This window comes from Sorex araneus, chromosome 1 (genome assembly GCF_027595985.1).
Source record: "Sorex araneus isolate mSorAra2 chromosome 1, mSorAra2.pri, whole genome shotgun sequence".
In the NCBI taxonomy this organism is placed as follows: Eukaryota; Metazoa; Chordata; class Mammalia; order Eulipotyphla; family Soricidae; genus Sorex; species Sorex araneus.
The window spans coordinates 18,412,753-18,436,995 of NC_073302.1; the positions used below are offsets into that span (position 1 = coordinate 18,412,753).

General features: G+C 45.4%; 1 protein-coding gene across 1 annotated transcript in view; it reads right to left on the reverse strand.

The window, feature by feature from the left end:
* The window catches only part of PAPPA (pappalysin 1), a 271,315-nt gene that overhangs the window by 229,733 nt on the left and 17,339 nt on the right, over nucleotides 1-24,243 (reverse strand). Inside the window, exon 2 of the mRNA XM_055123816.1 lies at nucleotides 6,277-7,339. Within this exon, the coding sequence (XP_054979791.1) occupies nucleotides 6,277-7,339 (1,063 nt within the window). The remainder of the gene's footprint in view (nucleotides 1-6,276; nucleotides 7,340-24,243) is intronic.

Here is a 24,243-nt window from a genome sequence, read left to right on the forward strand (position 1 = left end):
TGCAGATATCTCTATTGGCTGTAGATGGATGGCGTTCTGCCTGCTGGCTCACCTCCATCACTCTAGAGAATGGCCAAGGTCCATGTGGGATTTTTTTCAAACAGACTGTTCAAATAAAATGCCTTTTTTCCCCTGCTCACACAGTGACAGCTTCTCTTGGCCGACTGGGGTCCCTCAAACACAGTACTGATTGCATTGGTGTGTTTCTTGTGGGTCTTATATACTAGATAGGAGGCTCTAAGAGATTAGGAATGGGTTGACACAAAGTCAGCCTCTAGATTTTTTTAAAAATTGAAATAATAAATAAAAAGGAATGATTGGGAAAGAAGGAAAGGAAGGGAGGAGGAAGCGAAGAAGGAAGGAAGGAAGGAAGGAAGGAAGGAAGGAAGGAAGGAAGGAAGGAAGGAAGGAAGGAAGGAAGGAAGGAAGGGAGGGAGGGAGGGAGGGAGGGAGGGAGGGAGGGAGGGAGGGAGGGAGGAAGGAAGGAAGGAAGGAAGGAAGGAAGGAAGGAAGGAAGGAAGGAAGGAAGGAAGGAAGGGAGGGAGGGAGGGAGGGAGGGAGGGAGGGAGGGAGGAAGGAAGGAAGGAAGGAAGGAAAGGAGGGAGGGAGGGAGGGAGGGAGGAAGGAAGGAAGAAAGGGAGGGAGGGAGGGAGGGAGGGAGGAAGGAAGGAAGGAAGGAAGGAAGGAAGGAAGGAAGGAAGGAAGGAAGGAAGGAAGGAAGGAAGGAAGGAAGGAAGGAAGGAAGGAAGGAAGGAAGGAAGGAAGGAAGGAAGGAAGGAAGGAAGGAAGGAAGGTTGTTCTGTTCAGGGAGCCCTTTGTTTCCCGCCAGGTCCCTCACCCAAACAAGATGTAACTTAACATCTCAGGTAAGCTGCCTGTTCCCAACACTCACCCAAACCATGCATCCTCAAGCAAACCTGCCATGTTCTTTGGGTCCCCTGTCCTATGAATGTGACTTTAATGCTACCAATATGCTTTCTCCTATGCGTAGATGACTCACTTACCAAGAAAGCTTCTTTATAATAATTTCATTGCAATATTCCCAGTTGATAGCAAAGAGGTTATTTCCAAGGGGGGATGGGGAGATGACATACCAACAAATGTCTATTAAGTTCCATTCCAGGATCACTGAGGTCACTTTCCCTATCAGTGCTACAACCTGCTACAGCCAGCTGCTTATGCCTAAGTGATAGCAGTGGTGGGGGTTCCCTCCTATGGAATGATCATTCTGATTGGGCATGACCTCAAGTGTAGCCCAGTTCAAAGCTGTCTCCTGTTATTTTGACAACCTGGTACCAGCCATGGCTTAGAAAAGATAGAGCAGGCCTGTATCCCACAGGTCTGGTCTTTGGAGATTTGAAGAGCCTGTGTACCAATCCTACGGTCAAGTTCTTGTGAGGATTTTTCTCTTCCAAATATCTTCCGATGGTCACATATCCTGCCTCTTGGTGCCCTAATACTCCCAGTCTCCCTTCTCTGTACATTGCCTCCATCAGTCGTCCTTATCTTCATACAGAAAACTCTTTGCCAAGGGAGCTCAACTCAGTGTGAAGTCAGACCATACTCTGACTCTCTTCCAATCTCATTCTGCATGTCACCATCCGAAATTCTGGAGGATCATTGGGAAGAACAGAGGGAGGACAGAATATGAGGACTGGTATCTGTGGTTAGATGCACATCAGAAAGCCAGACCACAGCAGATGAGCAGGGATCACAAAGCCTTAATATTCTCAATCCCCTGAGGCTGGTCAAAGTCCAAGTAAAAGCAAACACTCTAATAAAAAAAAAAAGATAAAAAACTCCCAATTTCAGTTTGACCATGAAGTAGCACAGCTCTGGCTCAGGAGAGAAGGGGGTTTGAACCCAGGGACATCTAAGAATGTTTCCAGGTCACCCCTTTTTTTCTTTTGGGGTCACACCCAGCAATGCTCAGGGGTTACTCCTGGCTCTGCACTCAGGAATCACTCCTGGTGGTGCTTGGGGGACCATATGGAATGCCAGAGATTGAACCCGGGTCGACCGCGTGCAAGGCAAATGCCCTCCCCGCTGTACTATTGCTCCAGCCCCTGGGTCACCTCTTTTTAATATCTCCAGCAGCCCTCTGCTGTGACTAATTTTCTCCAGCAACAAATGTATTCCTGAGAACATGGTCGTAGAAGACCCAAGTCTGGTAGACAAAGGATAAGTTTGAATGTGTTTAAAGGATGCTTCTTAGATGATGTGTTCCATTGTTCCCAAGTACATTACTGGGATCTTGCTTTACTGCTACAGACATTTCCAGAAAGATCTATAGTAACCATGCTACTCCAAGTAGCAACTGTCTCTTCCTAATCCATGGACCAGGAACACAGAAGTAGAGAGATAACATTAAAAATTTTGAGAATTTTTAGAGAATTCTAACACAATCTCATCATTCTTGGGTTTATTCGTTTCAAGACAATTCCATTTTATCATAAATTACACGTTTTGTCTTATAATGTACAGAGGAGGGAGAAAACAACATAAGTCTTGTACCATAAGTAGAGAAGTCAGCATTGAAATGTTTTTATTGTCTATTTTTCTATGAGGAGAGAGTATTCTCTGAGAATTAAATTCAAGTATTTTATTAAAAATTACCTAAAATAACATCAGTCTAATTTTCGCTGCCTGTTAATGATCCTTCCTTCTTTCCTTTCTTCCTTCCTTCCTTCCTTCCTTCCTTCCTTCCTTCCTTCCTTCCTTCCTTCCTTCCTTCCTTCCTTCCTTCCTTCCCTCCCTCCCTCCCTCCCTCCCTCCCTCCCTCCCTCCCTCCCTCCCTCCTTCCTCCCTTCCTTCCTTCCTTCCTTCCTTCCTTCCTTCCTTCCTTCCTTCCTTCCTTCCTTCCTTCCTTCCTTCCTTCCTTCCTTCTTCCCTCCCCTCTCCTTCTCCCTACCTCCCTTCCTCTCTTCCCTCCTTCCCCCTCTGTCCCTCCCTCCCTTCCCTAATTCCCCCCTCCTTCCCTCCTTCCCCACTCCATCCCTCTCCCTCCCTCCCTCCCTCCCTCCCTCCCTCCCTCCCTCCCTCCCTCCCTCCCTCCCTCCAATTCTTCTTGACTCCCTCAATTTCTTCCACTATCCTCCCACTCCTTTTTTTTATTTAATAGTCAAAACCTAATATTTTTCTGTATACTAATCCAGGTTTCTCTCTGTGCCCAGCAAGCAGAGCTGATTCATCCAGAACCCAGTAACCCCAGTTCTGTCAGGAGATGACCCCCTGACTGTGGGTCTCACCCAGGGCACAGAGATTTCCCAGTCAGCAAACCAACAGGCCTTGTTGAAAGTGGTCACACTGCTGGCATCTGGCCACTCACTGATGTTCTGGGCGTATGGTCCCATGACTCAGGAGAGAGGAGGCTGGTAGATATTGCTAGTGCTTTCTGTATCTGGGGGCTGTAGCCGCATGGCCCTTCCACAGGAGCACAGGGCCTGCAACAAAGACCAGCTACCCTTGGTCCTAATCCAATCCTTCCCAGTAGGCTTCTCCCTACCTTACTGGCCACCTCTGGCCTTTATCTGCCTTTTGTTGTTCCAAATGCTACCTCAGTGGGAACTTTGAAGTCAACAGAGCTGGTTGACTTCAAATAGAGTCTCTGTTTAGTAGCTAAGCATTCTTGGGCAAATCGTTTCCTCTTTCTGGATTTCCTTCAGTAAAATAGGGCCCAGAGTACCCACTTTCCTGGAACTTGGTAGATGCTGGATAACAATGTGTCACATGAGTGAATGAATGAATGTCCAAATGGGTGAACAGATTCCTGCTATTTATGACCCCTTGCCCTTCCTCTTGTCCACACTGCCTGAGTCCCTGGCTTCCTCCTGGGAGCCTAGTTTAGTGGAGCATTCACTACGTTAATCTCAGAAGACCTGCATTTGTGACTCAGCCGAATGAGTCTCCTGACCCATGACTTTGGTCAAGTCATTTGACTCCCCATCAGTCAAAGGCAAACACTAATCCCTGTCTTGTCTTCCTTGCCAAATTCTGCCAAAGCCCAAATGAGAGCAGAGATGAAAGTGCACGGTGACCTGGAAGGAACTGGCCATGCACTAAGGCATCCTCACTCATGGACCGCTCACACCTCTGAGCCAAGGTGAGAGTCCAGGGACCTGCCTGGTGCCAGGAGGCTGAGCTAACGGACTGGCTGGCTTGGTGCCAGGCATGACATTCTCCTGCCAGCATCCTCATTCCTTTTCACGGAGGCATTCTGTCTGTGTATGGGAGGCCCTTGCTCTTTTGGGAGCAGCATAAAGAGAAGAGTCAGCAGAAAACCTGCAGAGGTCGGCAAATGCACTGGAGCCATCAGCAAGTCCAGGGTCCTGCGTGCTGAACAGAATGGAAAAGTTCAGCATGAATCCGGGAAAAACAGGAAAGCGAATGTTGACTGTCTCTCTGCTGAGGAACGTGTTCCTCTAGATCCCATCTTATGTGGCTCACCCTTGGGTTAACCTTTGGGTTTCCCTTTGGGGCAGCTGGTTAGAGTGGGTAGTTGACAGCAAGGGCTATGTGAGGCATTTTTGAGTGAGGACACAGAAGAACCCTATCCTGCCTTCTCAGAGGTGGACCAAGTTCTCACCATCATGAATGCCTTCCTTTCTCCCCCAGGTCAGACAGTCAGATGACACCCTGACCTTCACTGAGAAATTCAAGCTGCAGAGTGATTTTCTTCCTCTAGGATATGTCTTACGGAAAATGCCCTCCCCCCAGTAAACCCAGCACCATGTCAATGGACCTGTGAACAGCATAAGGGCTCAGAGTACCTGGGTCCTCCATAGTCAAAAATCCACATGTAACTTTTGACATCCCCAAACTTAGGTCCTCTGAATCTGCTATTGACTGAAAGCCTTGCTAATAACATAGTCAAAGAACCAAGTATTTTGCATATTATATAAGTATTATATACCATTTTCTTACCATAAAGTAGGCAGGGGAAAGGAAATGGAATCAAGAAAATCACAAGGGGACTGAGAGACAGTCCTTGCAGAAAGGCAACCAACCCCCAACACCACATGGTCCCCTGAGCATTGTTTAGTGTAGCTTTGGATAGGGATCCCTATCCACCCCCAAAATCCTCCAGACATGGCCCTGGAGACCCTAAAGTACTACCCCAGTGACCTGTATAATCACAGCACCATAGCTAGAACAGCACTGCACCATAAGCCCTTAGCACTAGATGCTTATCTGGTTGATTGAGAATAGCTGAGAGGGGTCCCAGGCCCCCTGAGCACGACTTAAGAACCATGCCCTCTGCAGAAATGAAAATCACAAAAAAAGAAGAAAAAACATGTTTATGATACTGTTTTTATGAATACCATGCATTGTCTGCCTATAAGAAATTCCAGGTATCAGTAAACCTGTTCAAGGTTAACTATATAGCAATAACTAAACTGACATAGATAATTCCATCTCACCAGAAAAAGAGACTACAGGAGAGTCTCCATTCCTAGATTCAGTTACAACTACGTGGGGTTACTTGAGGGACATGGTGTGAGTTAGAGAGAACGGTTAGAGAGAGAGAGTCAATCTCCTGGTGGTACTAAAAGTTTGAAGTGGGGGGCATAGGAAATTTGATACATACCCATAGGTGTTAGGCTCTACTCCCACAATTGTAAACTAATGATAAATCAGTAAAAATATGGTGGGAGGAACAGAGCCCTTTCTCAATAAACCCTCAGAGCAGCTTTCCCTAGGATTCCCATTTGACAGACAAGGAAATAGCTTCAAGTGGTCTCCGAGCAAAGAAATTGCAGAGTTAGGATCTGAATTGAGGTCTGTGACCCCAGCTTAACCAACACTGCCCAACAAAAACTTGCAACTCAATGGGAGTCTCCCATGTTGCTCTGTCCCTTATGGAGTCACTAGCGTTGAGTGTGACCACCGTGCACTCCGAGCAGGGCAAGTGCAAACAGATTTTATGCTTTATTTAGTCCTAACTCATAAAACTTAAGAGCCACACAGATCTCGCCCACCTTCACCACATTGGGTAGGACAGCGTGTTACCCTCAGCTCATTTCTCCCATTCAGACCGAGCTTCTGAGCAGACAGTGTTCTGAGCTTCCCATACTAAGGAGGTACGCAATGTTCCCACCACAGGCTCATCTTGCTTCTGGTCCCTACCATGACTTGAGCGGTAGGTCAGCCTGGGTCACCAGGCTGCTATGTGAACGGGGCTATTCCCGGAATCCCCCCTGGAACACAGAGGCCTGGCCTACCTAGCAGGGGCACACGATCAGACCTTAACCAGGCATCTGCTGCCTGTGGCCTTACCTGTGTGGAGAGTCTGGATCAAAGCACGTCTTGGTGACATCAGTGATCTCAGGATCACAACACTCTCCGCCATCAAAGTGGAACCGTTCATAGTTGCAGTCCATGTCACACACCCCGTTCTGCGGCTTCTTCACAAAAGGGGGGTGGCGGAAGTGGCGGCAGTCCCCGCCATCGTGGCCAGTCAAAGTATGGTTGCACTCGGGGTCACAGTTCTCATCCCCGATCTTGCTGATGTCACAGTTGGCCAGGATGAGGCGGCGACGCAGGGAAGAATTGCTCACCTCCAGCACCTCCAGCTCCCAGGAGATGTTGTAGTGCTGGAAGGCCTCGGCCAGCTGCCGGTGCTGGAAGTCAATCTGCTGGCGGCTGACCGTGGGGTTCTCCCCGCCATCCTCACACAAGTTAACCACACGGTAGCGCACCACTTTGGGTCGGCGGAAGCGAGGCAGCTGGTTGTAGCTGTCGATGACCTCGGGGTTGTCGCACAATGTCTGCCCACACAGAGGGGGCTCCAAATTGGTGTCCAGCAGGAAGCTGTGGACACCACTGGGTTCTACCTGTGGGCTGTTGCCATCCTTCATGGGGGACCAGGCACGCTTCACATTGTCCCAGTTCTCCTGGAGAAGGAGCTGAGGTAGAGGAGGGTGGAGCCCCTGGATTTCCATGTCCAGCAGTACCTCCCGCTGAGTCCTGGCCACCTTCCACAGGCTGAAGCGCTCAATGGAACCCCGGAAGTTGTGGTTCAGAGTGCTGCCCCCCAACATGAGCACTTTACACTTCTGGGTCAGTGGACTGAAGATGCCACCCACCTGCTCTCCAGAGGTGGCCACCTGGGCACCATTGACATAGAGTTTCATCAGCCGCCCATCGTAGGTGGCAGCCAGGTATACCCACTGGCCTGGGAGGTAGCTGCGGTGGGCATGGATGGTGGTCACTTGTCGAGCCCGGTCAGTCTTCAAGGAAAAAAAGTAGCGTGGGTCTCTGTTGCCTTGGTCACTGATGGTGTGAATACCCACGACCCATCCTCGGTCACGTGAGGTATAAGAACACTTGTCATACAGCCCTATGTAGCCCCAAAAGAAAAAGAGGAATAAATAAAGGATGCAAGAAGTGGGTCATGATAAGTGATTTCTCCCTGATAAAATATAGATCCAAATACTCTCTCTAGACCTGTGGTTTTAGCATGTGCTCTTGGGGAGGGGAGGTGCTGGCAGTTGCCAGTGGTGCCTCTGAGACTAACCCAAGGGTAAATCAAGGACTCATGGGACCCAGAGGAGAGTGAGTTGAGTTTGGAGAGGGTGCAACCATCACTTAAATGCAAGGTGATTCATTTTTACTGGAATGGAGATTACAAGAAATATTTTTGTTTGAAATATGGGTGTTTGAACAAAATGAAACAAGTATGGCAGCACTCATTATGATCAACATCACAAATCTTGGGGTTTTTTGCAAAGCAGTTGGATGAAGAAGAAGGACTCTGTATCCAAGAGAGTATTTTAAGTGTAGAATAATACAGGTGGGTAATGGTCACTGATGGTACATAAAAGATGCTCACATAGAAGTCTGATCCTTACTGGAGACACCCATGATTTTGGATGGACCCCAGAAATAAGCACTCATCAAATGGTAAGTGTTCTAGATTTTCAGTAAAGCGGGTCAGAAGAAGTGAGGGTCAAGGTATATAAAGATATTATTCATAGGAGTCCTAATCTAAATTTTCAAAGATAGACATGCTTAATATTTGTGCCAGAAAGGCTGTTCCAGATCGTTATTTCCTATCCCTTTACAAGGGAGGGAGTGGAGACCCAGGTTTTTGTTGAACTTTAAAGTCATTGGCAATTTTACCAAACCCAAATTTTGTTTGATTTTCTTCGGCATGCATGCACATTTTTCAGTGAGCACCTTCTTCACACGTAAAGCACGTTAATAATCATAAGCATAATCTTTCAAGCCTCTATCACAGGTGAGGCATTATGGTGTGGTCACTGTATACATTAATTTATTAATTCTTAAAACACCCCCAAGACAGTGATGCTAAGCTTCCCATTGAATATAAGATAATAATAGAATTAAAGGCAGCAAAGAGATTGGGTTTAATGTCAACTGTTTGGCAGGTGGACCTTAGATCTATCAGATCCTGGGGCCCTCTATCCTGTGCTCTGCACCCCCCCTCCCCTTTTTATCAATGACATCAGAGATTTGAACTGCACCATAGTGGAGGTGCTACCAATTTTAGTTAGGTGTTTGGGAAAGTTCCAAGCCAGACATTTCTAGACTCAATCTGGGAGCCCCAGGAAGTCACTTAACAGATTCTCTCAGGCTCTAATTATCTTTTTACTCACCAGCCCCCATTTCCCAGCCTTTCTGGAAGATACCCAGTGTCCTTGGCACAGACAAAGCTGTTGGATGGGGAAGAGGACTCTCTAATTAAGAGTGTATTTTCAGTGTCAGATGATGTATGAGGCCAGGTGGGAGGAGAATGAATAAAAGATGCTCATTTAGAAGGATAGCCCCTATGTTCAGCTGGAGGATTGTTGCGGTCACCATAACTTTGACAGTGCATCTGCCATTAGTGCTCATCAAATGAGCATGGAGAGCTTCCAGCAAAATCAATAGAGGAGGCCCACGCTGCTGTTCCTCCTTTGTGGGCACTTCGGCCTTAGAATTCGTATAAATCTCTCTGTTCACAGCTGACGCATAAATGGATGGCAGCTTTGGCTGGGCATTTAAGTCCGCCTCCACCTCACCTCCCACTCCCTCTTCAGGTATAGGGCAGAGTCTCCCCAAAGTCAACCTACTCTCCTAGGCAGTACAACCTTGGCCAAGTGCCCTGGGCTTTTAGAGATCTTGGTTCTCCATCTGGGAAAGATGGGGACTGAGTGACATTCCCCTGCACCTGACTAGCCTGCTGCCCTCTGATTCCAGGTTTCTTTCTCAACAGAAATAGAAATGAGCTTTTCCAAGAAATTCTCCTTGATAGCCCATGCGAGTGCTGCTCATTCTCTTCCCTAAACTCTCTGGCTTTTAGGGAACTTGTTTTCTGGTTTTGGAGTCATTCCCAGAAAGTTTGCTTCCTGGGGTGAAGATTGCTGCACTAGGGGTCTCCTGCTCTGGCACCTTGTACCACACCTGCCTAGGCCAGTACTCGGTAAGTACCTCAGAAAAGACTTACGTGGAAGATTCTACAGAGGGAAGAGAAGAGAAAAGGTAGAGATTTGGAGGATGAACAGAATTAGAGGTGCTGATGGATGTCTCTGGCTAAAAGACAGATAAAAGCAGAAGACTTCTTACTGAAAGTTCCTGCTTACTGGAGTAGGAAGAACAGGATTTATGGAAAAATCTGCTCTAAATTCTGATGATAGAGATATTTGGAGGGGAGGTGGGCCAAGAGTGCTCAGTGACCACTCCTGGCTCTAAGCTCTGGGATCACTCCTGGTGTTGCACAGGGAACCTTATGGGGTGCTGGGGATCTACCTTGAGTCAACCACATGCAAGGCAAACCACCCTGCCCATTGTACTATAGCTCTGATCCTTGATGACAGCAATTTGGCACCCACACATTGGAGACAAACTCATCAATTCTGCATATTGTAATCCCTTCATCAGCACCTCTCTTTACAAAAAACTGAGATATATTCTTGGCATGTATCCAAGAATATATATAAGGGTTATCCACAGAGAAGTATATTTTTGAGATACTAGAGATTAAGTGGAGAGTGAACAGTCCTTAAAAGTAACTAGAAACAAAATTCAGAAAGGCCAGAGAAAGTAACCTGAAGACATCTTGCCTGACAACGGTGGTTACGAGGAGGATATTCAAATAAAGGAGAAGGGCTCCCAAAATCAAGGGTTCAAATAAAGTAGAAGGGCTCCACTGCCAAACTGACTGAAATCATGAGGCCCCTTTGGCACAGCTGTTATTCAGAAATTGTTCAAAACTGGGAGGGGGCGGCAGCGGAGTGATAGTGCAGTAGGTAGCGTTTTCACTCTGCATGCAGCCAACCTGGGTTCAACCCCCCAGGTACCCCACATAGTCCCACAAATCCTACAGGAGTGATCTCTGAGTACAGAGCCAGGTGTAAGCCTCAAGAACAGTGTGGCAAAAACAACAATGACAAAAATACTGTTCACCAATGACTTCTCCAAAGTCCAAGCTCAGACTCCAGATTTGGAACTTGCTCCCAGATCCATCTGCTGCTGCTTCTCACTGTGTATGTAAACCAGAAACAGCTAATGTTGGGGGGGTGGCAGGGTGCACGTTGACACATTGACATGCCCCATCTCACCTCTCAGCTCACCTTCCTCTTTTCTCCCAGGCTAACCCCACTTCCCTCAAACAGAAAACTCTAATGAGAAAATTCACATCTGAAACAGGATCCTCTCCCCCTCGCTTTCTCCCTTTCCGGTGGGTTTTTATTTTGCCAGGAGCTCTCTTCTTCTCTGGTTTTCCTGTTGCCTTTGGAAAGTGTCTAGCCTGCAGAGCAAGGTAAGATGTTTACACATCTGTAGGGCGCTCTCAGTTCAGAACCTTCCAGGGGCTCGGGATGGAGCTCAGGCCACCTCTGTGCCTGTGAGAGACTTCGAAGAGGGAAGGGGTAAGAATTTATTTTTCAGTATCAGAAAGGCCTGACACTGCCCTCCAGCCCACAGGCCACTATGAGGTCACTAAACCCAGAAGGCAGAGAAGAGCAAAGAGGGTTTTAAGTGGAACCAAGAGCAAATATGTGAAGGGAAATGAGAATCTAGAAGCAGAGGCTCAGAAGTTCAGAGGGAAATGTGGACCTGGAGTGTCAGTGGAAAAAGGAAATCACAGAGCTTCAATAGGGATGGGGGGAAAGCGGGCAGCAGAGGGATGAAGGCATATTAATTTCTGCATGAAAATAGCTTCATCAAATCAACAGTCCCACATGCCAGAGGGGTGGGGGAGGGTTGTCAGGGGGTGCAAAGGAAGGCATTTCTGCCCCACCAGCCTAAAATACACACATACTCACATACTCTCTCTCTCTCTCTCTCTCTCTCTCTCTCTCTCTCTCTCACACACACACACACACACACACACACACACACGCTATTTCTGTGTCCTCTGTAGAATCACAGATTAAATGACCCCCTACAGTGTTAGTACTTGTGTAGTCACCGTGAGAACAGTTCCTTGGAAGTAGGACAGGCCCGAAAGGACATGCTGAGTTGAGTGGGATGTTTGAGTCATTCCCAGTTCTTGTAAGCGTTTGTCCCCTCTCCTCTGTGCGTCTCCATCCAGGACACGCACCAGCACTCTTCTTTCTGAAGGATATGAGGGAAGGGCAAATGTGCACCCCCACTCCCACCTCTACCTGGTGCCTCTTTACCATTCCCCAAGAAGATACTGACACAGTAAAACAAACTCAGAGGGTCTGTTTGAGTCTGAGGTCCAGGCAGCACCATCTGTGTGGTACCAGAGGTGGTTCACAGTGGATACCAAAGGCCATTGAGCATACACTTTATGCCTAATTGTCCCAAGCCTGCCTCAGGGTCATGCAGAGGTGCCCATTCACAGGCCCGTAATGTATCAGACATCCTGGTCAGCTACACAGAGACAGCCAGGCCCACATCAAGAAAGGGGTTTGCCTGGGCATCACATTAACAGTCACTCAGGCCCTGATCAGCTGGCTCTTCTTCTGTACCCGGTCTTCCTACAACTAGGCTTTCTGTGCAAACGAATTCATATCCCCCGCCACCACCACCACCCACTAAAACTTGATTGTTTCTTTATTTTTGTTACCTCCTTTTCTTTCGTGTGTCCATTAAGCCTCTATCAAAAACTTGTTGATAGAGACAAGTTTAAAGGCAGATGGTTTGTAAGATGCCTCACAAACAGTTGATTGGGGCAACTGAGACCATCCTCTAGGCTCTGGAGTCACTCTCCAAGGACTAGTTTGCAGATAGTGTAGTACAACGTGGCAGTTTTGTTTGGCGTGGCACCATTCGACACCAGATACAAATGTGCCTTCATACATTCACTGTGTTCTTCCTTGTCTGGGTCCACTATGTTCTCCCCTGTCTGATTGCAGAAACAATTGCTTCTAGACCTCCTCATCCAATACTTATCTCTCTCACATCCATGTCTCACATAAATGCCTCAGTATTCAAATCAGAGCCTGGTAGCTAGTAGGGACCAGCTCCAGAGAGTCAGTGATGAAAAGCAAAAAAAAAAAAAAAAAAAACATTGCTATCTGTTCTTTTTTCTTTTCTTGCTTTTTATTTTTGTTTTGGGGCCACATCCTGACATGTTCAGAGCTTTCTCCTGTCATTGCAGTCATGACTTCTGGCTGTGCTTGGGAGGCCATGTGGGGTGCTGGGGAATGACCCCAGTCAGCCGCATGCGAAGCAAGCACCCTATATCGTGCTGTACTGTCTCTCCAACTCTGTGTCTGTTCTTCATAAGAGCATGTTATCCAGAGAGAGAGAGAGGGAGAGAGAGGCAAGCTGGGGGTGGGGGGTGGGAGGGAAACTGGGGACACTGGTGCTGGGAAATGTACACTGGTGGAGGGATGGGTGTTGGAATACTGAATGACTGAAATCCAATCATGAACAGCTTTGTAAGGGTCTCCCTAATGATGATTCAATTTTTTTTAAAAAAAAGATCATGTTATCCTCTCTCAAGAATTAAGTACTTAGGGCTGGAGCATTTGCCTTGCACAGCAGGTAGGGCATTTGCCTTGCACGCAGCTGACCCAGGTTCGATTCCCAGCATCCCATATGGTCCCCCAATCACTGCCAGGAGTAATTCCTGAGATGCAGAGCAAGGAGTGACCCCTGAACATCGCTGGGTGTGACCCAAAAAGCAAAAAAAAAGAATTAAGTACTTTCTAGAGCACGCTGATTCTCTCACTTAATCAGCACCACAACACTGGCAATTTCACCTCTCTTCAGAGAAAATGAACGAACCCATCAAGGATTCCCAGGCCCATGTCTTAAACACATCATTGTTTTAAGTCCCAGTGACTCTACCTGGCTGGGTTCTTTGAAGGTATGTCTCCTCTCCATAAATAGTTCTGTAAGTCCTAGCATCGTGACATAGCAGTGGAAGGGGACTGAATGTCAGGAGGCTGCTCTCCCTATCTTCTTCTATCTAAACACTAACACTTAGCTAAGAATCAAGGGATTTTATTACTGGACCTTTGCCTCTCCTTTCTAGCATGCCCCTGTTGCTGGGACCCAAGAGTTCATAATGACTGTCTCTCTGGAGTTCATAATGACTTCTGGAGCTTGTCCATCAACATCTGGGCTCCAATTTTCAGCCTCCTATTATGCCGGGACCTAGATTTGTTCCAAACTTTTCACAGTCTATTGTGCCATGCTCTCTTTCTTGAAAGTTGATGTCTCCCTCATGGCTGCCTCCCTCTGATGTCCTTTTGCATCTATCAGGGATTGGACTGTGCCCTCCACCCCATTCCCAAATGTAGAAACTGAAGTCCTAACAACAGGTAACACAGGATGTGATTATATTTGGAAAGGATTTTTTTACAGGGGTAACCAAATTAAATGGAACTTTCGGGGGGTGGGTCAGTATGCCTGGTGTCCTAAGAATAAGAACTCACAACAAAGACACAGAGATGGGCAACCATGTGAAGACAAAGAGGCAAGGTAGTCGCTCCAGGGGTTAGGGAGACTGCTAAATGGAGAGGCCCATATGCTTTCAAGTGAGAGACTCTGCATCCAGCCTTCTTGGGTAGCCCTCTGAGCACTGCTGGGTATAGCCCCTGGTAGCCCCTAAGCAGGGGTAACCTGGCTAAGCAGTCCTAGGAATGGTCCCTGAGCTTCTAAACTGCTGGGGAGACTCCCCTTCCCCAAAATGGTCATCTACAACTCCCCCACAATTTAAAGGTGCTGAAACCCCTCCCTTCAATCTTTGAGGTTCTTCTCTACTCCTGGGGATGTTTTAACTAAATACAAACTCAGCTTTGGGGCGACAAAGATAGTACAGTGGGTAGGGCACTTGCTTTGCATGTGTCTGACCTGGGTTCAATACCCAGCATCCTATATGGTCCCAGGAGTAATTCCTGAGTGCAGAGCCAGAAGAAAGCCCTGAGCATCACTGGGTGGGCTCCAAAAAAAAAAAAGAATCCCTCCCACAAACTCAGTTTTGAAAACATTTGACTTTCCTCCCTGTGGAGGCAGAAGAATTAACTAAGGAGGACCGTTTTAATCAAGTCCATATTGTTATTTGTTTTTCTCTCATTGGGAGAGTGGAAGTGGGAGGAGAGGACACTACACTCAGGTTGTTTCTGCCTGTGTCAAGATAACATTTTCAAGTAATGATGATAATGACAAATGTGCCTGGGAGAGCCTGTGTGCAAAGCACTTTCAGCCCCACTTTGGAGGCAGTGAAATGGGCTCTACCTGCATTCCTTCGGTGGGGAAGGAAACTGAGGGACAGAGAGCTTTACGCCAAGGATGCTTGAGAATGAGGGCGCCGCAGCAGCCGCTAAAGTCAAAGAGCCTCTCCAGGAGGTTGTTCCTCCATAGCCATTCCTCTGAGCCCAAGATGAAGGTTCTTGTGACTCTACTACATTTGCTGTGGCCCCTGATCAAGTTCCTCCTCCCTAGGTGCTTCCTCACCTTCTCTACTAGATTAAATAGGAGACCACTGACACCACATGGTCACAGAGGACCTACATTCTCCACCTTAGGTGATGCTGAGATACCTGGTCCTCCAGACCACCCAGTCATGGGTCCCACGGAGGGCGGTAAAGGGCATGGAGTGGCGGGGGGTGGGGGGGCTTGGGATGGGGAGAGAAAGGAAGGCAGGTTCAGGGCCTTAGATTTAAGGATCTGCATGAGCTGTGGGACATCTGGCAGGGGAAGAGAAGCAGAGGTGAGAGGATGTGGGGATGAAAGGGGGAATTTAGGTCAACAATCTGGTTTCTTTCAGGAGGCTAAAAGAATGAAAAGCTAAAGGTTGAAGCTGATCCTTTTTGTTTTGTTTTGTTTTGTTTTCCCTCCCATGATTTAATGGCCAGTATCAAAGCCAAAGAGGAATGCTTGAGAGAGCAATCCTATGGAAAGCTTTTATCTGTCCTGAGGAGAGTGATTAAAACAGACAGATTTGGGTTAAGTGGACCCATGGTCTCGCCCTGGGTTCAGAAAGGAGGAGGACCAAAACGACCCTGTACACCAAAGCATTTAGAGGAAGGGGGGGGGGTCAGAGAACTGGGTACCTGAGGGGCTGCTCTCTGGCAGCATCATCCCTCCAGACCTCCTTGGTTTCAAATAAAACATGAATAACTGGATGCTTATACCAAACTTTCCAACCTCCTGGACAGCTCTGTCACCTGGAGAAAAAAGAGGCAACTGCACTGAAACGGACTCTTTGGGGATACTTTCAAGGTCAGATTGCTAAGGTGTCGCCTTTATGCTGGCCATGCAAGTAGAGGTAGGGGCCAGAGTTCTCTTTGCAATCATATGGGACATTTAAAAAGGCATCCAGGCGCCATCCCTGCTTTTTCCATGCCGAGAATTATCACCTGAAAATTTCTGTACCACATGATCTGCTTACCATTTCCCCACCCCCCTGGCAGTGTGACCTTAGGTAAGTTCATTCCTTATATGCACCCCAAGGATTAAAATAATTTTGCCCTGAAGACTTCTCAGATTGCTTATGAAAAAAAGAGCTAAATGCACGTTCATTTTGTTGCAAACTATTTAAAGTTACCCAGATGTAAGGCCAGGCTGACTGTAGTGTGCTGATGGGTTCCTAAAACCCATGCACATGCTTTATTAGTACTCAGTTTTAGACATGTCTTTGGAATGGCAAAGTGCTCTCTTGAGAGTTCGAAGTACGTCTGAGTTTCCCTCTGCCTTTTGACTCTCCATCTGCCTCCTAGGTGAGCAGGCTCTGCAGACACAGCAAGGTAACAGTCTTGTAATACGCCAATAATTTGTATTCAAATGTTGGCTCTGTCATTTACTATGTGACTTAGGAATGTTGCAATGATACCCTTATTGTTAGTTTTCTCCACTATACAATGGGAATGATACTATCTACCTGAGTCAGGTATAGGAAGAATTAATAGGACAATGGAGGTACCAGAATCTGAAACATTGTTATTGGCAACATAAAAAATGTTAGCATGTGTACTAGGGAGTTTGATGTATTGAGATTCCAACTGTTCTCTCAACTATAAACAGTAGACTAATTGTCTTTAAACACGAAGTATCATTTTAAAAACTTTGTAAAAGAATACAAATATTTACAGCATAATGAGAAATGATGGTGATACTCTGATATTAATAAATATATGTCCTCTTTCACAGAACTGAGATTATTTTGTCTATTTTTCCTTTTACTGTCCTATTACATTGCATACTTTCTGATGCCATTCCTTAAGAGACTTTTGTTGATCTTATCACATATTGTTTTGGAAATTGGTGCATATCAACTCAAAAATAGGAAACTGGAAGGAAGAGAAGTAAAAGACAAAGAAAAAAGATGTGGAAGACAAAGGAGCGAAAGAGGAAAAACAAAGGGAGAAAAGGAAGAAGAGAAAGTTGTAAGAAACAGAAGGAAGAGAGAAAGAAGAGGAGGGGAAAGAGGGTGAAAAAGGAAGACAGCGGAATAAGGAGAGAAGGAGGGAAAAGCAGAGGAGGAGGAGAAAAACAGAGGAGGGGGAATTAGAAGAGAAGGGAGAAGAGGAGGAGGATGAAGACAAGGAAGAGGAAGCAGGGAAAGGGCAGAAAGAAAAGGAGAAGGAGGAGCAGGAGGAGGAGGAAGAGGGAAAGAAGAAGAATAAGAGATCTAAGAAGCAGCAGGAAGAAGAGAAGATGGAATAGGATGGTTCATTTTGCTCATCTTTGGAGTCACCGAGGCACACCAGGACCCAACCGAGAGGGGCTGATGATGGAGCTGTCCTGGAGCAGACTGTGTTCCAGGTTATTTCGATAATTTAAGGCCCTAAATGTTCTCCCTGATCCCTCAGCAAGTGTCAGAGATAAGGGTACCACTTTTCAGAAAGCTTTCAAGGGCCAGGGATGCTGAGAGGAGCTCTCCATCTTTATAAACAGCATCTGGCCACCTTGGCCACTTGCTTCCACTGTGTAAAATACTAAAATGAGTAACAAGGAACCGGAAAAGAACCACTTTGTCATGTTGGGATAGAACTGTGCCTGGGGATCACAGATCCCTTTGTGATAACATTCACCCCTTCCCCAGTTCCCTTTTCTCATCAGTGGAAGGAGAGGTGCCGAATGAAATAAATATTTCTAAATTGGAGATGACAAGACACGAACATTTCCCACGAATATAATGTCCATCGTGGGCAAGTTCCTTTTCTCCCAATCCTGCACCCTTGGATATAGATATATATATTTTTTAATTTTAGGCATCGTGATTTACAATGCTGCTAATGTTAAGATTTCATGATTACAATGTTCGGATACTACACCCTCCCCCACTTCCCTCAGCCATCTGTGCCCCCACCACCTTGTTAATCCTACCCCCTCCAACCCCCATCCCCAACCTCTTGCCCCTAGTCCCTAGGCAACGGTAAGCTCACATCTATAGAACTGAGCCTCAGCTGCCTTTGGGCATTTTTAAATTCTCTTACTATATCTTAAAATATATAATGATATCTTTCCTGTGTTGAATATAAAGAAACATATAATAAGGCAAAAAAATTTTTTTTCATCCAGGATGGGTACATCCTGATGCTTGTGGGCCAGGGCACTTTCTCTCCTTCCAGGAATGTATATAATTATATGTTATGATTTCATTAGCATAATGACAAATACAATCAGGAGGCTCCATTTGTTATTACAAAAATCATATTAACATGTTCTTCTGATTTCAAAAGAAACAAAGCCACTTTTTTAGGGGGTCACCCAAATAAGACGATGGATTTCAAGAGACTGCACCAAATGTGCGAGCTAACCTAGGCTCCATACCTGAACTGCAACTTCTCATCTACAAAACAGCACAGGGATGGGGTATTGAGCAGTGATGGCGGATCCTAGTAGTTGAGAGGCAACGGGAAGGTCCCCATATAGATGAGCCAAAAGATTCAGAGCTCATCACTGACTTAGGCCCACAACCAATTGCAGAAGAACACGCCCTGGACAGTGTGAGCTAAGGTCTGGAAACAAAATTGGGCACGCTGCCACCACCTCATCCTGGCCCACACAGCCTGGGGTGAGCTTTTTAGAAAGAAAAGTCGGCAGAAAAGAAATGGTCATAATGAAGAGACAGATAATCAGATTCCCTCTTCATGGGAGTGGAATTACTTCCAACCTTTCTTGCCCAGAGAGAGCATTTTCTCAATGCCAGGCATGAGGCTAAGCATTTCTCGTGGATTTTCTCCTTTCATCATCACACTGACGCATGCAAAGAGGTTGTACTCTTATCCTTTGTTGGAGGGAAACTGAGACTCCAAGAAGCCTGGATGACTTGTCCAAGCCTAAGTAACTTGCAGTCAATAAACATATGGATGTATCCGGAAAGTATGAGGCTGAAGAGTTAGTGAGGAGAGGGACAGATACAGAATAATCGCTCTCATATGTGGGATGTAAAGAAACACAGTAAGTGAACAACATATGGCCAGAGCAACAGAAAATAAAAACTGGTCTACAGAGCTGAGCTCACCTCAGTGGGAGAACAGGGAGTGAAGGAGCTGGGGGGTGGGGGGTGAGGAAGCACTGAGGTAATGGTGGAGGGAAGTAGACACCCCGGAGTATGTGGTGTTGAATGTTGTATACACGAAGCACTATCACTGTTTTATGTTGCTTGGTTTTAGGACCATACCTGGTGGTGATCAGGGCATACTCCTTCTTTTGTGCTCAGGGATCACTCCTGGTGGGCTTGGGGGACCCATAAGGGAAACCAAGGATCAAACCTGGGTTGGCTGCATGCAAACCAAACCTCCAACCCACTGTCCGATCACTGTGGTCAAAAACCCTATGATTAACAGTACTTTAAACCAAATTGCCTCAAATAAAATTATAAAATAAAATCATAATAACACCCATGACACTCTAAATTAACTTGTGGGCAAGTCACAAAATTGGAACTCAAACCCAAGCAACCAAACTTCCATGTGATGTGATCCTATCAAAGGACAACTGATAGATGAGGAGTGGCGTAGTTTTTTTTTATTATAAATAAATAAGGAATGATAGAGCGAGTTCTAGAAGAGTTTGTAAAAGGAAACTAAACTTAGCAGAAGGAACATTTGGATCTGGTTAGAAGACTCAGAAGTTTTACTGAATGAATGACACATGTGCTGAGACTGGCACAAGGAAAAGGAATTAGATGGGAAAAGTCTGAATAAGAAGCTTCTAGCAGAAGATGGAGCATTAGATTTGGAGAAGAGCTGAACAGTCACTGGAAGGTAACTCTGCGGACACCTTCTGGGGATGTACATGTCTGGGAAGGTGTGTGCATTTGATGAAACTAAGTATGCACAGAGGAATAGAGAAGAATCCAGGACTGTCTGTGACTGCATTGATAAGGTCTCTGAATGGCATGCCAAGAGATTAGAAGTTTACCCCTTAACAGTACGGAAAGTTGGGTGGTTTTGAGTTGGAAAGTCCATAGAGAACAAAAAATCATTAGTCAGAGATTTTATGATATTCTTACTTAAGGTCACAAGCTGAAATGATCATTATTAATGTGTTATGACTCTCTTCCCAGTGCTCACTTATTATTTGGAGTCACTTATCATTAAGAATTATTAACAAAAATGTGAATTATAAGTAAAATGTTGACTAGAGAAGATTATAGTCTTTTTAGATGATATCTTTTGATTGTTTTAAGATCTGCTAAACAATCACGTATGTGTATGTGATACCTAGGAATCAAACACAGGACCTTATACATGTAAGGCAACTGCTTTAATGTTGAGGCATATTCCCCCACCCTGACCAATCATGAATTAGGAATCAACTTAGAGATGCTCTTTAAGGCTTAGTTGGATAAATAGAGTTTAGATGTTCCTTGGGCTCTGGATTTAAATTTTATTCTACTAGATGGAGGATGATCTAGCTTAGCTCAGGGATTGGCCATTAGTTGGCGTTAGTCAAATATCATCTACCTTCTGGGACTTGGTTTCTCCATCTACTTGACTCTCAGGAGAGTTGATCTCTAGGATCATTTCCAGCTGATTATCTATCACATAAACTCTTGAGGGGCAGGTATTTTTATCTCCTTTGACTTCATACTCTCAGAGCTTAGCTTGGGACCTGACACACGGTTGACCCGATAAGTAATTGTTGAATGCATGAAATGAATCAAGCTTTTAACTCAATACTTCAGTGGAATCTTTGGGGGATTTTAAATGGAAAGTTTGCAAGTGATGACCTTTTTTTTTTTCCCCCAACAAAAAGCATAAAAACAAGCAGATCAGTCACCCAGACAGGCTAGTATTTCCTCTTTGGCTGTGAAAGGGGTTGAAGAACTGAAAGATTCTGGAATCAAGACTGATGGGTAGGAGGCCAAGGACACTGCAAGGTCAAGGGGGAAATCAAATGTGAAAAAGCACAGCAGTGGGAATATGTGTTCTAGGAACACCAGATAATTCTGTTTAATCAGAAGAATACACGTACAATAATGACTCTCAACAGTGTCAACAGTGGAGGTTTAACTGCCCCCCCAAACCCACACTCCAGGGAACATTTGAAAACACCTTTGAAGACACTTCTGAGCATATCAACAGGGAAAGAGGGATGACAACTGGCATCTAGTGTATAGTGGTTAGGGAAGTAGCTGGACACCCTACGAAGTACTAAACAAACTGCCACTTCAAAGATTAATCCCTTCCAAATGTTAAATATTTTGAGGTGAAGAAACCTGGCATAAGGAATTCCAAAAAACTACGATACAACACTATGTCTGGGGAGCAAGTTGTATGTGAAACTACAAGATTCAGCTCTGATTTAGACGGGTTTATAAATTTCTGGGGGAAGCAGTCAGAACGTGGATCTGGAGACCTTTTCTTTACTGTGTTTGCTATGTGACTTGGGCAAGTCACTTAACCTTCCTGTTTCTCAGTTCTTTTATGTGGAGACCTAAAGTTATACTATTATCTTTTTCACAGGATCATTATGAAGATTAAAGAGTTCACACAAAATACTCTGAACAGTGTCTGGCACATATCTTATGCACAGTACTAGGTACAAATTATGTTAGTTATTGTCATTACTATGTGCAGGTAATAGGAAGCTACAGTAGACTTAGATGCTTGTGAGAAGGATAAGAGCTCCTTCTGAGAATCCAAGAGAAATAACCTAGTACCTGACCATTATGTGGCTATCGTATCCACTCAATCAGTCATCCTTCCTCAGTGAGTCTCCTCTTCAGACGACACTGCAGGATGGATATATTTAAATGTTATTTTTGTTAGCAACTCCTTGTCTGGGATCTGTTTCCCAGATATCCACAAGACCCAGGCCAGCATCCGACAGCCTCTCCAGTGCAGGCTTCTCATGGTTTTAATGAATAAATGGAAGGAGACAGAGCAAGCCAGACACGAAGACAGATGGAAAGATGGAAAGGCAGGAAGCCTTCTACGAAAGCTGTGGCCCGAGATCCACACTGTTCACAGAGCTTCCAAAAACTGAGTTGGGAGCATATTTTAGACGTTTGTTTGAGCTACTGATACAGTTCTCTTGGAGCCCTTGTTTGTAAACAGATATTTCTGCTGACACTGGGCTTTATAAAGGCAGACAGAGAGGGGTGGGAGGGAACACCAGAGAAAAAAGCAGGTTGTATCCGCCAGTCTTCGACCATGTGTTTGTTGTTGAGAATACAAAGACCTCTCTGTATTAAATGAAAATGCTTGTTTTACAAGGCGAGTGGGAATATGATAGGTACATGTCGAAAATGCTTCAGAAATTGAAACAACCCCATGCCATGAGGGCTTCCTGCTACATCACGCATCCAGGAGTTCAGATGAACATGAATGCTCAGAATCAGTCTCAAAGGGCATTGGAGGGTGGGATGGGGGGTGGCAAAGAGCTCGAGAAGCTAAATATCTGGCAGCACTAGTCTTTGCCCCTTTATGCAGACTGCCCCTTCTCAAATCCTGAACAGCCTTGACCCTATTTTATATTTTCAATTAGTTTCAACTGCCAGTTGACCTAAGTGTAGGTAATCTATTATTGATCTAAAATACTAGTGTCAGTAAAGAGACCACCAGGATTGTAGACCTGGAACTAGAGTGTGCCCCCATTAATATATTCATAATTACAGAATTACATAGGAGCACATTATTATTTCAAAATAGTCTTCAATTTCTGGAGTAGGGTTTTCACATGGTACCCTCTAAGAAATTAAGGAGTAAATGGAGAAGTGCCTCAGAGAACTTTTTCAAGGATTCACAGCAGCATAAGAATAAGAACTGAGGGGCTGGACAACAGTACAGCAAGTAGAGTACCTGCCTTGCATGTGGTCCACTCAGACTTAATTTCTGGCATCCCATGTGGTCCCCCAGCTGTGAGTACAGAGCCAAGAGTAAGCCTTGAGCACTACTGGGTATAGTATCAAAAGCAAAAACAAGAATCGGAACCCCCTAAGTTTTGCCCTAACCTGATTTGTGAAATATTACATGCACAGAGGAAAGGAAAGAGAGATGAGGGCTTGACTAAAGGAAGGCTGGAGAGATAAAAGGATGGAGTGATGAGTGGAATGGAAGGAGGAGAAAGCAGGGAAAGAGTGAGGAAAGGGGGAGAAAGGAAAGACAGAACGAAGAACGATGGTAGATGGTGAGATGGGTGTCCGGGTAGACAGATGGTTGGGTTCATAAATTGATGGGTAAAGTCCACAGTGAATAATTATGGTCAAAACCACCTCAGGCCACATTTGAAGTGAACTTGACTATTTTAAATCTCAAAGAAACTAAGAGACCAGAGTTTGAATAAACAAAGTTGTAGATTATATTTCTAAGAAATAAACTAACTTTTCCTCAAAGGGGAAAAAATGTACGAAATTCTATTGACTCTGACAAGGGTACAGATGAAGGAAAGTGCAATTCCTCAGTCTGCTATGACAACTCAACATCAACATTCTCATTTTCACAGAGCTCTGAGAGGATTCCCATTGTAGAGCTGGGAACAGGCTTCAGGAAATGACCTTGAATGCCCCCTGCTTTTAGGCATTCAAGTTGTCATTTGGGGACCCCTTTAAGAAACAGATAAAAATTTCTGAATTTCTCCTGAGGAAAAACATCATGCAAAATTCACATGCTCACAGTGTATCAGGATTCACTGATCTCTTTAGGTTTTACTGGACCCAAGTGCAAGAACCCCCCATTTCCCTCCTCTGCTGATCTAACATGTTAGCACTGTTAAGGGATTTTAGGGAATAAGGGAATTATTAAGGCTCACACATTTTCTCCTGCAATGTGCAGAAGTTGCCTCACCATACAATATGTTCCTCTTTTGTTAAGCCTCAGCCTTGCCAACTAAGGCAATATCTATCTACTCCAGTCATTGTCTAGAGCACTCCTATTTATCACTCTTAACTATTAGTATATAACACTGTTTCCTGGTTTATTGTTTGTCTCTCCTGATAAGATTATAGTCCATGAGAGCAAGAAACCAGCTCATAGCTGCACTTAAAAACAGTGATGAGGGCTGGAGCGATAGCACAGCGGGTAGGGCGTTTGTCTTGCATGCGGCCAACCCAGGTTCGATTCCCAGCATCCCATATGGTCCCCTGAGCACTGCCAGGAGTAATTCCTGAGTGCAGAGCCAGGAGTAACCCCTGAACATCGTCAGGTGTGACACAAAAAGAAAAAAAAAACAGTGATGAATATATGCTATATATTTGTTGTCTCAATGGAGACAGGTTCTTTGGGAAGCCTTGGCACTCTGAATGTCCTACACAGGGATTTTGGAAAATTTTCTCCCCTTTTGCCTCTTTTTCCCCTTACTTTGCTTTGGGTATTATCATTGACTTACAGAGGATCTTGGAAAATTTCCCCTCCCTCCCTCCATTTT